General features: G+C 43.3%; 1 protein-coding gene across 1 annotated transcript in view; it reads right to left on the reverse strand.

Annotated features, from left to right (window-relative positions):
• Positions 1–14,993, reverse strand: part of LOC118159805 (ubiquitin-associated protein 2-like) — a 105,085-nt gene extending 90,092 nt beyond the window's left edge. Inside the window, exons 1-3 of the mRNA XM_035314358.1 lie at positions 14,854–14,993; positions 8,257–8,334; positions 6,531–6,641 (exon numbers count right to left, since the gene is read on the reverse strand). Coding sequence (XP_035170249.1) covers positions 6,531–6,641; positions 8,257–8,334; positions 14,854–14,952 — 288 coding nt within the window. The 5' untranslated portion in view covers positions 14,953–14,993. The remainder of the gene's footprint in view (positions 1–6,530; positions 6,642–8,256; positions 8,335–14,853) is intronic.
• Between the last annotated feature and the right edge of the window lie 355 nt (positions 14,994–15,348).

Below are 15,348 nucleotides of genomic sequence, written 5' to 3' on the forward strand. Positions count from 1 at the left end.
GTTAGGGGAAGATACTATCCTGAGGACCTCCTGACTCCTGGGATCAGTTGACGGGCTGAGCCTCTCTTCCCCCCCCCACTGGGACACCTTTGGGTGAGATTTGAATACTTGGTTATCACAGAATCACAGAATTGAAGGGGTTGGAAGGGACCTCAAAAGATCATCGGGTCCAACCCCCCTGCCAAAGCAGGTTCCTTAGAGCAGGCTGCCCAGGTAGACGTCCAGATGGGCCTTGAATATCTCCAGAGAAGGAGACTCCACAACCTCTCTAGGCAGCCTGTTCCAGTGCTCCGTCACCCTCACCGTGAAGAAGTTCTTTTGCATGTTGGTGCGGAACTTCCTGTGCTCTATCTTGCAGCCACTGTCCCTTGTCCTGTTCCCACAAACCACTGAGAAGAGGTTGGCCAAATCCCTCTGTCTCCCACCCCTCAGGTATTTATACACATTGATGAGATCCCCTCTCAGTCTTCTTTTCTCCAGGCTGAACAGACCCAGGTGTCTCAGCCTTTCCTCACAGGGAAGATGCTCCAGGCCCCATATCATCTTTGTGGCCCTCTGCTGGACTCTTTCCAGGAGATCCCTGTCTTTTTTGTACCGGGGAGCCCAGAACTGGACACAGTACTCCAGGTGAGGCCTGACCAGGGCAGAGTAGAGGGGGAGGATCACCTCCCTTGACCTGCTGGCCACGCTCCTTTGAATGCACGCCAGGATCCCATTGGCCCTCTTGGCCACCAGGGCACACTGCTGGCTCACGGTCAACCTGTCATCCACCAGGACCCCCAGGTCCTTCTCCTCAGAGCTCCTCTCCAGCAGGTTGCCCCCCACTGATACTTCCAGTTGTTCCTTCCCAGGTGCAGGACTCTACACTTGCTCTTATTAAACCGCATCTGGTTTCTTCCTGCCCATCTCTCCAGCCGGTCCAGGTGTCACTGAATGGCAGCACAGCCTTCTGGCATGTCAGCCACTCCTCCCAGCTTTGTGTCATCGGCGTACTTGCTGAGGGCAGACACTATTCCCTCATCAAGGTCGTCGATGAAGATGTTGAACAAGACCGGACCCACCTTACTGTCCACTCGTCTATCCCACACTTTCTCAGCTTTGCTATCAGGATGTCATGGGAGACAGTATCAAAAGCCTTGCTAAAGTCAAGGTAGATGACATCCACTGCTCACTTGCACTGGCTGTCTCCACGGAAACCTCTATAGAGTCTTTGTGCCTTTTAACATGTTAAATTCCAGGTTGCACACCTGTGTATTTCATGCATGCTAGTTTGCTTTTGCAGACAGTAAATTATCACTGGCAATCCAAAGAACCTGTATACCTGTTGCTGTAATAAATTGCACCTAACTGCCTTGTTCCTAGTCGTGATAGTTCTCATTGAATGCGACTAGAGTAAGGGTGGTTATACGTTATTGGTGATTCCGTGACCGTGGTAGTTCAGTGCTATAGGGTGGTTATACATTGTTGGTCAATCTGTGACTGATAGTTCAGTATCCTGAATCTGACTGGACCCGTAACAGTTAATCAGCTACACCCCTTGACGCGACACAGAGCTATCTTTTCTCACAAGGAAATGAAAAAAATAATCTTCCAAACATCACTGAACAAGCGACTGATGAGAAGTAGTACATGGTCTAAAGAAAAAAATTACCCAGACATACTAGAGCTCAAGCACCAAGAGACAGAATGGCAGACTACGAACTTGAGAAAACTGGAGCCATAAGATAAAATATCTACTAACAGCTCATCACACATAGCAAAATTCAAGAAATATTATGTCTAAACAAGGCAAAGGACTGTGAGAAACAAAGCTGTGTTTTTGCAGTGGAAAATTCCACTAACCTTGCATATTCAAAAGTGATTGTGCAGCACAGCAGTGAGAGTATGTTAAGCAGATAAGGGGAAAGTCCCACTGTCCCAAAATAAGGAGGATAGCTAAGAAAAACAGGATGAGCTGTACGAAACCAGTAAAAACAAAAATCACGGGCCCTCTAGTCACGAGAGAAGAAAGAAAAAAAAGTAAAAGGAGAAACTAATGGTTGGTCAAATCAAATTGTACATATATGGTATAGAGGAGCATCGAGCAGTTTGTGAACCTGTAGTACTCAGCCAATGAGGAAACAGGGGAGGTGACCAGGTGTCGGGTAATAGGAAATAAAAGGTTATGATTTGTTTACTAAAATGCGCTCCTAATTGGCAGGACACCCGCCATTGCAATTGCGAATAAAATAGCTTCACAGAAGGTCCTGTCTGAGGAAAATTATTGAGATTTTTCTCACAATTTGGGGGCTCGTCCAGGATCTTGTCGCCTACCGAAGAGTTCTTGCCACCACAGAGAGGAAGGTGCACCCTGCTGATTTCAGTGGTCCCGTCGGGGGTGGTGGGCTGTCTCAGTATGGCTGGCAAAGGACCGAGACTGTTAATCCGAAGACAGGCTCTGCGAAACACTAGGGAGAAGGGAGGCCAGCACTGACACAGGGATTACTGCTGATAACCCGGACTGGGAAGTCCATGCACGGACCGAGGTAAGGGAAACTTTACCGTATATCGCCTTGGGTTGGGTTCAGGGAGACTTGTGTGGAGTGTGAATGAGATGCAATTTTAGTGCAAAGCGAGTGTGGAGTCCCGATCTGTGGTTCTGTAGTCCCACGAAGGGCGCGGCCGGAGACGGACGAAGCAAAAGATAGATGAGCAAAAGAGAGTCTTGGGGGTTTGGGTCCTTAGGTGTACGGTAGCCAGAACATGGTGAGGTGACGTGCTCGGCAGTACACCCCACCTCTGTCCTAATCCTAGGTGAAGGCATGTGGTACCCTGTGGGTGGTCAAGTCCACAGCAGCACGTCAGGAAGAGATGGGGATTAAGGGTTCCAAGAGTCAGCAGGGTGGGGGTGGAGACCCCGGGATTGTGCCTAAAGATAGTCCTTGGGGGAGAATGATAAGGATTTGGAAAAACAACCCAAAAACTAGGGAAAAAGATTTTAAAAAGGTTAGATATTGTGTAACTGTCTGGCCTAAAAAGCCAATAAAAGGACCTTCAGTATTTTGGCCAAAATACGGGTCTGATGAAAACTCAGGTTTAAAATTTATAAATAAACAATAAGACTCCTTTTTCAGGGGAGGAATCAAGTTATGCTCCCTATAATCCTAATGTTGCACCAGAGGCAGCAGCAGCTGCTCCAGGAGGGGAGACAGGGACTGCAACTGATGTTGTCCCTGGAGAAGGAACGCATTGCATTCTAGGCTCTGATAAGAATTAAAACAATGTAGAAGAGATATTGAGAGTTTTGCCTTCCCTGATACTAACAGTACTAACACTGTGTATCCTCTTAGGTGAACTCCTCCCCTCCTTACCAGCAGAGAGGTTAGGAGTTTTAACTTAAAGTGTGGTTTTGTTTTTTAAGAAACAAAGTATTTAATTGAGGACCCTATAGAAATCCTGATCAATCCTGATGGATGCATTCCGAGCAGGAGATTGCGCTTTGATGCGAACATGGAGAGAATCAAAGCTGCAACCTGAGTGGGACAGACTGTTCGAAGTGCTCCTCACTACTGAGATGAGGGGAAGAACGGCTGAGGAAGGGCGGACTCATACCTGGGTGAAAGCATCAGTTAACCCTGATACCAGAGAGACTGCATTAACAAAGACTTTTAAGGTTAAAACTGTTAAAACTATATATTTTAAACCTTTAACTTCTCCTTAGAATAATTCTTAATGAATTAATGAGTAAAAGGGATTGAATTACACAGAATTGGAGTGTTTCCAAGGAACACTCTCTGGAAGTGGAAGAAGGGGGGTATGTAATCCCCACCAGAAGAATCCTTATTAGTTTGTGTACGAACACTGTACAAGGTACAATCTGTACAAGGTACAAACAGATCTGAGCTTTAATATAAAAATCCAACCCCAAAATAAATTCAGGGATAATATCAGCTCCATATGAATATCTGTAGGAGTTGAAAACAAAATGACTAAAACACTTGCTAAGTATAGCACAGCAACTCATTATGCAATTGCATAGTTAGTCTATTGAGCCATAGCTGCAAAGCAAAGAAGCAATTTGAGCAATGCCACGTTATTTGTTTAACTGAAAACTTGGTCTCCTCCAGTAACTATCACATGGCTTCACATGCCGCAGCCCATGTAACTGCATTGCACACTATGACCCTCCAAGAGTTTCAGAGATACTTTAAAGGAGAATACATAACTGCACTGACAACTTAAGAACCAAATCTAGATGGTTCAAAATGCACTACATTGCTAATGGGTATGGTGCCAAGTGATCTTAAATTGTTTTAAGAAATCTCCAAAAACGGATGATTCTGCAAATCTTAAATAAAAGACTGTAGTAAAGCTTTATACAACCTAAGTATCAGTAAAAAGAACTATGAAAGCATCAGATCCATGCTTTATCATAAGCAAGATTTTCAGACAACCACAAGGATTTCAGGATTTGTGAAGATATTTATTACTATTAATATAGGGAAAAAAATCAATTTAGAAGAACACTGAGAAGTTGGGTATAGCACTATCTCTGGGCATGGGTATGCATCATAGACCAAAGCTGTCTGCCTTTGTAAACTACAATTTCAGCTGAGGATGCCAAATTATAGTTGTGGACTTGACCCTTGAAAATATGTAACAGAAGCCTTCTTGCTGCCCTGATCTTGGGGTGCAAGAGGAAAAGGAATCTGAAGTGTTCCCCCTTTAACCTACCTTCCAAAGTTTTAGAAACTAAAATATGGTTGGGCATAAAATGGCTCTTAACTCCTGTAGCAAGCTAAACAAACACAAGTCTTAGGCAAAGAAGCATGCCCTTCTCTATTCTCCTCCAAAGCCAGACTGTCACAACAGTCGCAACTGAAAAATCTTCATAAAGAGAGTACAAAGCCTTAAGGATCACAGCGTTAAAAAAAAAAAAAGCTGGCAGAGTACTAAAGAAATTATAAATAGACTCCATAGCTATCACTCCCTGCTCTTCTAATTCCTCATAGATACATATTCTTCCAAATGAGGTTAAAAAAAAATGTAGTGCATCAAAGCCAAGTGAAGCTAGAAACAGATTCAGGAATCTGCATTCAGAACAAGTATTACCTCTGCTTCCAACTTTATACCAAATCCATGGTAAAGCTCTTTTGAAGGAAAATGGCCTCACAACAAACCCTTCAAGTTGGAGATCCACACTTCCATAATCAATATGTGCCTTCACACACTGATGTAGACCCTTCTAATTAATATTTTCCTCCTCCCTTGTTCAGCCTTTCATGTTCTCTGTATTTGAGTTGCATTTTCTATAGTGAGAACAATGGGTTCAGAGGGACTTGCCAACATAACAGAACATGGATATGTTGTTGCCTCTTGTTGACAGATGAGTTCAGAAAGTTTCTTCCATGTCATGATCACTTATAACAGTCTGCTAAGGTAAGAAAGCATTTGACATTCTTCTTCATCCAGAAAACTATTTTCAACTAGAAAATGACAAATACAAGTACAAGACAATACAAAAATGGATAGCACATTACCAAGATACATTTAATTAAGGTGAGATACTCTCTTCTCCTACCAACTTACCCACACACTCAGCATTACACGCTTTTATGCTTTAGATGATCTCAACTCTTACAAATTAAAATTGAATAAAGTCCCCTTGGTTAGAATATGTGGCCTAGATTTGGGGCATAGGGGTTCATTTCCTCATTAACACTAAGCAACAGAACACATCCTGATAAATCACAGGAAGCACTACTGAACATTTGACAGTGAAGTAAGCAAGTCCTTGTTTCTTTCTCAATTTATTAGAGAATCTAGTTGACTGTCTCAGATAAGCTGTTAGAAGTCCTTCAAGCAAAAACTTCAACCACAATTTCCTGAAAACTCTTGGGATGAAAAACATGGTATGCAACCCTAACATTGTTCCTATATACACAGTTCAGTTTTCTCTTTCAGTTTCTCCGTAAAGTAAGGCTAATGAGCAACAGTGAAAAAAGCAACTACTTTCTGTATTCTCTTCTGCCACTATTAGTTTTCGATGCATCTTTCAGATGTGGAAACCCCCTCCACCCTCAATACTTGCAATGGGTACCTACAAAAGTTACATGATTTCAAGTATTTGCCTCCCTTTTTAGGTTTACAAAGATTTCCCTTTGTGACAAACACAGTATCACCTCAGGTCTCATGATTGTGGTGCTAGAGTAACTACAAACAGGTCAGCAGAACACAGGACAGTGCCCCACTGAGCTCTGTTGCAGAGAAAATAATAGCACATATATAAAAGATGGAGAACTCTACAGACCAGCAGAACACCCACAACATTTTCAAGTTTCAGCCTTTATGCACAAGATAGAGAAGCTGCCCTGGTTTCCCATTTCCTTCAGAGGAATTTCAGTGGAGACATGAAAAATCAATTTCTTAAATATGACTTCTTAAATCATGACTTCTAAGAAATCATAAATATGATTTCTTAAATATAAATAATTTTCTCAAATAGCTACAACAAGAAATAAGAGCAGTTTAATAGAGAAGTAAAACCTTACCGTGTCTGAACTTCCTTCCAGCAATATGTTGATAGCTCTGTTCACATCCCCATTACAGTCATGTAATGCCACTATGCACTCATCCTGGTTTTTCCCCGTCACTTCCATAAGCTGGCAGTAAAAGTCACACATTAAAATATCCAAAGCAACATCATAAAGTAAGAGTTAATACCACCACAGATTCTAAGCAAGTATGCAGCTACTGCGTCAGAGCAATCTAAAATCCTAAATAAAGGTATCTACATTTCACAGATCTGCTTAGGGTTCAGGTAAGAGGAAGGATGAAACACAAATTTAAATAGTAATCAAGAAAGCACCCTCTTGCACTTTTTTCCTTTATGCTTGCAAGTTTATGCTTACAAGCAAATGCTGTCACCCCATAGATACCTGTGTATGAGGGTAAAGACACCAGAAATCAGGACAGCTCCATTATCTCCACCCTTTATTTCATTGTGTGAGTACAGCCATAAACTGTGGTGGAGAACAAATACACCTGGAGAAACATCCAGACTGAGAAAAAGGTTAACTTCTCCAGTCAGCTCAGCTCCTTCAATCCGTTGTAGCATAAGACCACACAGGCTGTGATGACTGCTTAAGGAGAGCTGGTTCTGAGCTATGCTTTGTGGGCCTGCAGTACACAACCTGAGGAGTGGGGAATGGATATAAACAGCCTGTCATAGGGTATAAAGTACCTCCATACAGGGGAAAAAATAAAAATAAAAAAAAAATCACGAGCTAGAAATATATATGCACATGTGAAATATTGTACATTTCCTAAGCAGAATTTAACCCTTATCATTCTTCCAATCAGCAGAGCTACAGGCACTATTGATCAAGGTCCCTTTACTTCAGGACATACAGGACTTCACTTCTAGTACCGCAACAAAACAAGTTTATAAATAAGAACAAAAAACAGTTAACAGTGACTGAGAGATTTTACAAAGGGAAGGAAATTGAGAAATCTGCCCCTCTGCTGCATCAACGCGTTCACAATAACTCTTCTCTCCGAGTCCATTCCTACATTCTACATGAGTTGTGACATGCTCACTAAGATAAAAACACCAACACCCTGAGCAGAACAGGTAGCTGAATCCTCAGTACTGCTTGAATTAATGACCTCAGCTCTAACAGTATAATGGAAGCCTGAATACCTATATCCAAAGCTCAGCATGGCAGAGGAAATGGTGTGAGATTTTGTTTTCACAGTGTAATTCTACCATTTTCATATACAGATCTGGGAGGTCAGATTAAAAAAAACAACTACGCAACACACACCAATTCACCTTTAAGCTATGATTAGATTTTTACTTTTCCTGAAAAATGGCCGTTTTAGCAAACTGAGTTTACACAGGTGACAAATTTTTCCCCTGTGCATGTACATGCAGGCAAGCTGAATGCACTCTTTATTCTAAAGATCATTAAGCATTAGGACCATATTAGATACAGACTCTGCAAGAGACATCAGCACAGATGAATTTTGGCTGAACGGCTCGTCTACAAAGGATAATACACTAGTGTGACTACACAGCCAGAGCTATATTACCACACAATATCTTATAAACAGAATTTTAACAGTGCAATAAGAGCACCTTCTCCTAGTTAAACTTATGTAATTCCAAAAAATATTTCATCTACACCAGAAACAGCCACTCTAACTCCAAAATGTAAGCCAGCCTAGAGACACCTTATTGCAGGGCGCAAGAAGTCTGTGCCGTAAGAAACATACTTGTTTCACTTTATCTTCAAAATCTGCGTCGTTCTTATCGTAGATCATCTGAGCAAGGCGAATCTGTTCTGCTGTTGCCTGAAAAAAATGCAAACATCCAATAATGTTCACAGAAAGTAACAATATCCTTTTAAAAAGTATCGCCTAGTGTCACTATCTTCTCCACCATTTCTTAAAGAGAACCAACACAACAAGCACAGAGGTGCTACAGGGAAGGGATTAACACTTGCTCTTCTACATTCGTTTTACATTAAAAATAAGTTTACTGGAACAGAAGCAATTTCAACACTTGGTTTTGATGCTTAAACCACAGTTACAGGCCATTACATAGATAACTACAGAATAAAATTAAATTTACTATGGAAGCCTATGTTTTGATATTTTACTCCTACTTTTATTTAGCAACTATGACTCCAAAGTAAGAGTTTCATCATAAAAAACAGTAACAGTATTTTTCTAAATTAACCCCATCTGTGATGATGCCCACTCACATCACCTTCCATAACTCTCCCAAGAACATGACTGTAGATTTATGAGCACTTAAAAGAAGACAGGGTTGTACCTCAAGACTCTGCCTGTGAACAGCTGCACTAATACTAGCCTCTGAAAATTAGTAAAGGATCTTGCTATTTATGATATATTTGTGTAGTGGGTTTACGTGGCAAGGTTTTGGTACCAGGGGGCCATAGGGGTGGCTTCTGTGAGAAGGATCTAGAAGCTGCCCCATGTTTGGTAAGGGCCCCACTGCTGACCAGAGCTGAGCCAATAAGTGATGTTGTTTGCGCCTCTGTGAGAGCATATTTAAGAAAAAAATAATACAAGCTGATACACAGCAGCTGGGAGAGTGAGAGGAGTGAGGAACAGCCTTGCAGGCACCGAGGTCAGTGAAGAAGGAGGGGGAGAGATGCTCCAGGCACCAGAGCAGAAGTCCCCTGCGGCCTGTGGTGAGGACCATGGTGAAGCAGGATGTCCCCCTGCAGCCCATGGAGTACCACGGTGGAGCAGGGTTCCACCCGTAGAGGAGCCCACGCAGGAGCAGGTGACCTGGCAGAAGCTGCTGCCCGTGGGGGACCCAGGTTGGAGCAGTTTGCTCCTGAGGGATGGACCCCGTGGTACAGACCCATATCTGGAGCAGTTCTTGAAGAGCTGCTGCCTGTGGGAAGCCCACACCGGATCAGTTCAGCAAGGACTGCATCCCGTGGGTGGGACCCCACAGCACAGGAGAGTGACCGAGAAAGAGCAAGGGAGACGAAGGGCTATAAACTGACCACAACTCCCATTCCCCCACGCCCTGGGGAAGGAGGTAGAAGAGGGCAGATGGGGGGAATGTGGTTTTGGTTTCTTTCCTTTGTTCCTCACTGCTCTAGCTTGTTAGTAATAGGCAATAAATCTTACTGTCTCCATACTCTGAGGCTGTTTTGCCCATCACAATGATTGTTGAGCAATCTCCTCATCCTTATCTCAACCCTTGAGCCCTTTGCACTGTATTTTCTCCCCCTTCCCCTTTGAGGAAAGGGAGGTAAGAGAGCAGCCATAGTGGAGCACGGTTGCCCACCCAAGTAAAACCACCATAACTTGGTGCCTCTGTAACATTTTTAGACCACAAAGCCACGCTTGCAGCTTCTCCAGAAGTTGTCAGACTAAAAAGGATGGATGCAGTAAAACATAAGTCCTAATATATTAGTCACCCCAGACAGAAAGAATCTCAATACCCGCTAATGTCTCAGCAGATACAGCTACTCTTCATAGCATGGCATTTTTAATCCACTTGAACTGGATTCCCATGAAAATTCCAAAGATAACTGTATGTTACATGATCCTGAACCTAATTTGTTTTCTGCTCAAATAGAAAATGTGTCTGTCTCTTGTTGGAGAAGGCTGATATTAAAGAGCTAAGACCCAAAATGTGTGTTCATGTGCTGCAAAATACTTCTTCATTAAGAAAGGGATCACTTCATCTACTGAAATTCTTGAGTAAAAGGATTCAGCCCGGGCAGCTGGCTGAACCTCACCTTCCAGAAGTATCACTTCAGAGAATACCAACATGTTCTGAGCCTCAGGAGTTTGATTCAGCCCCACCCTGCTTTGCTGTTGGAGTTTACCACAAATACAAGCTCTGGAGAAGGTCACCAAGTGCAAATGCTGAGAAGAGTCTAAAAAGTACTCCACCATACACCATCAGCTGCTTATTTTCTGAGAAGTTACTGCAGCTGCTCCAGTCCCTTGAGGGAAGTGACATTTGCCACGTTGAGAGGCAACGTTCCAAGACAATTAGTGTTAGTAATACAGTTAAGCACACCTCACTATTTCACATTTCCTGAGTACCATGGTGACAGCTTCCTATGTGAGCTGGTAACACAGATGAGACTACACTGGAGTTCCCAGCTCCAAGCCCTGTGCTACCCACAGCACCACACCACCACAGCAGCCTCCCAGCCCTGCACAAAGAAACCCTTGCTTGGTGTCCACTACGAGCTTAGAGAACAAAGAGGAAATGTCCACCATATTCAGGACTCACACCTTACTGCATCCTTTTGCTCAGTCTGCTCAGGGCCACTGTAATTTTTAAACTCAAGACATTTCCTTTACAAATACCCAAAGAAGAAAAATTCAGACAATGTAATTCATGTACAGACATGACCACGTATTTGACCAGAAACAGGAAGCCATTAAGATTCATTCACAACTTCAACAGAAATGCATCAATTTTGTAACAATGAGATGGCCGACAGTATCTTCCATTTTCCCATGTAAACAGAGAGCTTGGAAATTCGTTAATATTTATGCCAGTGGACTACACTAAAACAAAACTGAAGACCCAAAACAAAAACAAAGATGTTTTTATTACACAAACACCAAATCATTATCAGAAGTTGTCCCACCCCAGCAACTGTTTCTTCTTTGTTTTTTTTTTTAAAGGCACTATCTTCATAATACTTTATTAACATATAAAATATAAAACACTCAACCTTATGAGACACATGATCTTAGTGACACAAGATGAGGAAGAGTCTGAGGTGCTTAATGCCTTCTTTGCCTCAGTCTTTAGCAGCAAGACCAGTTGTTCTATGGATACCCAGTACCCTGAGCTGCTGGAAAAGGATGGGGAGCAGGATGTGACTTTCATAATCCATGAGGGAAGCGTTGGCGGCCCTCAGACATACGCAAGTCGATGGGGCTGGATGGGATCCACCTGAGGGTACTGAGAGAACTGTTGGAAGAGCTGGCCAAGCCGCTTTCCATCATTTATTGGCAGTCCTGGCTATCAGGGGAGGTCCCAGTTCACTGGCAGCTAGCAAACGTGACGCCCATCTACAAGAAGGGCCAGAGGGTGGACCCAGGAAACTACAGGCCTGTTAGTTTGACCTCAGTGCCAGGGAAGCTCATGGAGCAAATTATCTTGAGTGTCATCACATGGCACTTGCAGGGCAGGCAGGCAATCAGGCCCAGTCAGCATGGGTTTATGAAAGGCAGGTCCTGCTTGACGAACCTGATCTCCTTCTATGACAAAGTGACACGCTTAGTGGATGAGGGAAAGGCTGTGGACGTGGTCTACCTTGACTTCAGCAAGGCTTTTGACACCGTTTCCCACAGCATTCTCCTCAAGAAAGTGGCTGCTCATGGCTTGGACTGGCATATGCTTTGTTGGGTCAGAAACTGGCTTGGTTGGCGGGCCCAAAGAGTTGTGGTGAATGGAGTTAAATCCAGTTGGAGGCCGGTCACTAGTGGCGTTCCCCAGGGCTCAGTACTAGGGCCAGTTCTCTTTAACATCTTTATCGATGATCTGAATGAGGGGATCGAGTGCACCCTCAGTAAGCTTGCAGATGACACCAAGTTAGGTGTGCGTGTCGGTCTGCTCAAGGGTAGGAAGGCTCTGCAGGAGGATCTGGACAGGCTGGACCGATGGGCTGAGGCCAACTGTATGAAGTTCAACAAGGCCAAGTGCCAGGTCCTGCACCTGGGGCACAACAACCCCAAGCAGCACCACAGGCTAGGAGATGAGTGGCTGGAAAGCTGCCTGGCAGAGAAGGACCTGGGAGTATTGGTTGACAGTCGGCTGAATATGAGCCAGCAGCATGTTCAGGTGGCCAAGAAGGCCAACGGCATCCTGGCTTGTATCAGAAACAGTGTGGCCAGCAGGTCTAGGACAGTGATTCTCCCCCTGTACTCGGCTCTGGTGAGGCTGCCCCTCGAGTACTGTGTTCAGTTTCGGGTCCCTCACTACAAGAAGGACATGGAGGTGCTTGAGCATGTCCAGAGAAGAGCTACGAAGCTGGTGAAGGGTCTGGAGAACAAGTCTTACGAGGTGCGGCTGAGGGAGCTGGGACTGTTCAGCCTGGAGAAGAGGAGGCTCAGGGGCGACCTTTTTGCACTCTACAGGTACCTAAAAGGAGGCTGTAGCGAGGTGGGGGTTGGTCTATTCTCCCATGTGCCCGGTGACAGGATGAGGGGGAACGGGCTAAAATTGCACCAGGGGAGGTTTAGGTTGGATATTAGGAAGGAGGTTAGGAAGAACTTCTTTACTTTCTGTGATTCTGTGATATCACATTGTCATATCACAGTGATCATAACTTCAGTTATTTAAGGATCACAGAATTGTCTAGGTTGGAAGAGACCTCCAAGATCACCTAGTCCAACCTCTGACCTAACGCTAACAAGTCCTTCACTAAACCATATCCCTAAGCTCTACATCTAAACATCTTTTAAAGACCTCAAGGGATGGTGACTCAACCACTTCCCTGGGCAGCCCATTCCAGTGACTAACAACCCGTTCAGTAAATATGACACTTGGGAGAGCAACATTCTTCTAGCTTCAGAAATCAGTGGTGATTAAATAGTATTACATATTTCTGTTGATCTCTGAAGCTTAACTAAGCATGAAGGTACATTTGATCTCTAAAGAATAAGAAGTATGGCTCTGTAAAACATAACTGCTGTATATTAAATAGCCATCTTTTCCATTGAATTGACCGAATTAGTATGCATTATGCAAGATGTAGAAATAATAAATGAACAAAATGCAGAAAGTGCTCTTTAAGACCAACTGTTTAGAACCACTCAATCACAGGTTGGAAAGGTTCTCCAATAATACTGAACACAACCTCCCACTGAGGGCAGGTCCCATCAGAGGAACAGCCTAGGGCCAGGCCAAGATCCCACCACCTCTCTAATCCTCATTCTCCACTGTTTAACCACCTTCACAGTAAACTTTTCATTTAATAGATGGAATTTCCAGTGTTCCAACTTGTGCCATTGCTCATTGGGTCCCCGAGACTTGTTCACCTTCAGGTTCCTCAGCCTTGAACCTGGTCTCCTGCTACGGTGGAAACTTCATTCTCCCAGTCCCTGCCTTGAGATTCTGTGGCTTGGGAGGTATGGAAAGGGCAACTACCAGTGAAGATCACAGCTAAAAGTTGAATACCCCAACCTTCTCCATGTGAGTCATAGCTAGGACCTCTCTCATCAGGGGTGGTACAGTCTCCTGTATCTTCCTTTATGTATCTGTAGAAACCCTTTCTTGTTTTTCTTTACATCCCTGGCCAAGTTCAGCTCTAGCTGTGCATTGGTTTTCCTAATCTGGTCCCTGCACTCCTGGATGGTACCCCTATAATCTTCCCAGGATGCATGTCTCTGCCTACACATTTCTTCTTTGTGCTGTAGTTTGGTTAAGAGGTCAACCTGCTCACTACCCTCCTGCAACCTTACTTATTATTGAAAACAAAAACAAATTCAGCTTCACCTACTGAAAGTCACTTTCTAAATCCACACATTAGTATGAATCACCAGTAAGCAAAACACTGCAATGCATGGAGATGAAGGCTTGAGCTCACATTATTAATACTGTATGAAACAGGAAGGAAGCCTCTCCACATTAAAGATCAGCCTGGAAAACGATAAAAGACCATTTCCCAGGGGAGCACCTCTAGACTGATGCATTCTCTGCCAGCAGAGAACTGAGGCAATTCTTGGACTGAGTCCAATTTTGGAGAAGTACCTGACAAGAGAATGAGTTGCCAGAAGATGAAACATTTTGCATTCTCTGTAACCCAGATAAGTACACAACTTAAATACTCTGCTGCTGAAAAAAAATCAAGACAATGAGCTAATCTCAGATATTCGAAAATACTTTTTAATCCACTGATGATCTTCACTTTGCTTTCTGTGAAGACGCTACAAGCAATCTGGGATTTGCAGATGCACTGAATCATGCTGTAGAACACAGCGTGTATCTAATAAAGCTATTCCCACCCACCCAAACACCTGTATCAACCAGAGATTTTCCAGCATCATGAGACTAGCATACAGAGGAGGAAAATCTGAGGACACCAAGGTCACAGAACGAAAACCTGACACAACCATAGGCATAGAATTCCTCACTGATGGGAAATATCACTGAAAAACAATGCTCATTTAGAGAGACGAATACAGGAACAAATTAAGGCTGCGGTAGATTACTAAGCAATTGAAGTGAGATTTCAAACATACTCTTCCAAAATAAGTCTTTAATCTTTTCTTAGTTTTTACTGACTTGTGGAAGAAGTGCACATCATTACACGCTTGCTTTGAATTCAAAGATGATTATACAGTGGCACATACCTGTACTACTTGTTTCTGTTGTTGTATTGTCTGTGTGGTTGAAATTTGCATTTTGTCCCGAGTGCCCCGGGTACGTTCACTGCCCACCGAAGTCATCATATACAGTATATACAAAACAATGTATGTACAAAATAGAAAATCTGAAATAAAAAAAAAGCATGAGTTAAGGCATGGCTCTGATTGAATACCCAGATAATGTATAAATGTAGTTTGTTTCAGCTTTACTTGCTTTTAACAGAAACTCTGGTTAAGGCAAGATTCCTGAGAAAGCAGCTTAAAAAATCTATTATTGGATTTATCACACAGTCTTTAGAGTAAGAAGAGGGAATAGAGTGGATAAAAAAACATTCTTATCAGCTGACAGTGGTCTGTCTAGAACTGTACTTGCAGACATCTCCCAGATTTTTCTGGGTCTTTAACATAGACTTTGCTACTCTGCTGGGATTCCAGCTCCAGCTGTAGGACTCCTTCAATTTCGATGATCTCTCCTGTCCT

Source organism: Oxyura jamaicensis, unplaced genomic scaffold (assembly GCF_011077185.1).
Source record: "Oxyura jamaicensis isolate SHBP4307 breed ruddy duck unplaced genomic scaffold, BPBGC_Ojam_1.0 oxyUn_random_OJ72145, whole genome shotgun sequence".
NCBI lineage: Eukaryota > Metazoa > Chordata > Aves > Anseriformes > Anatidae > Oxyura > Oxyura jamaicensis.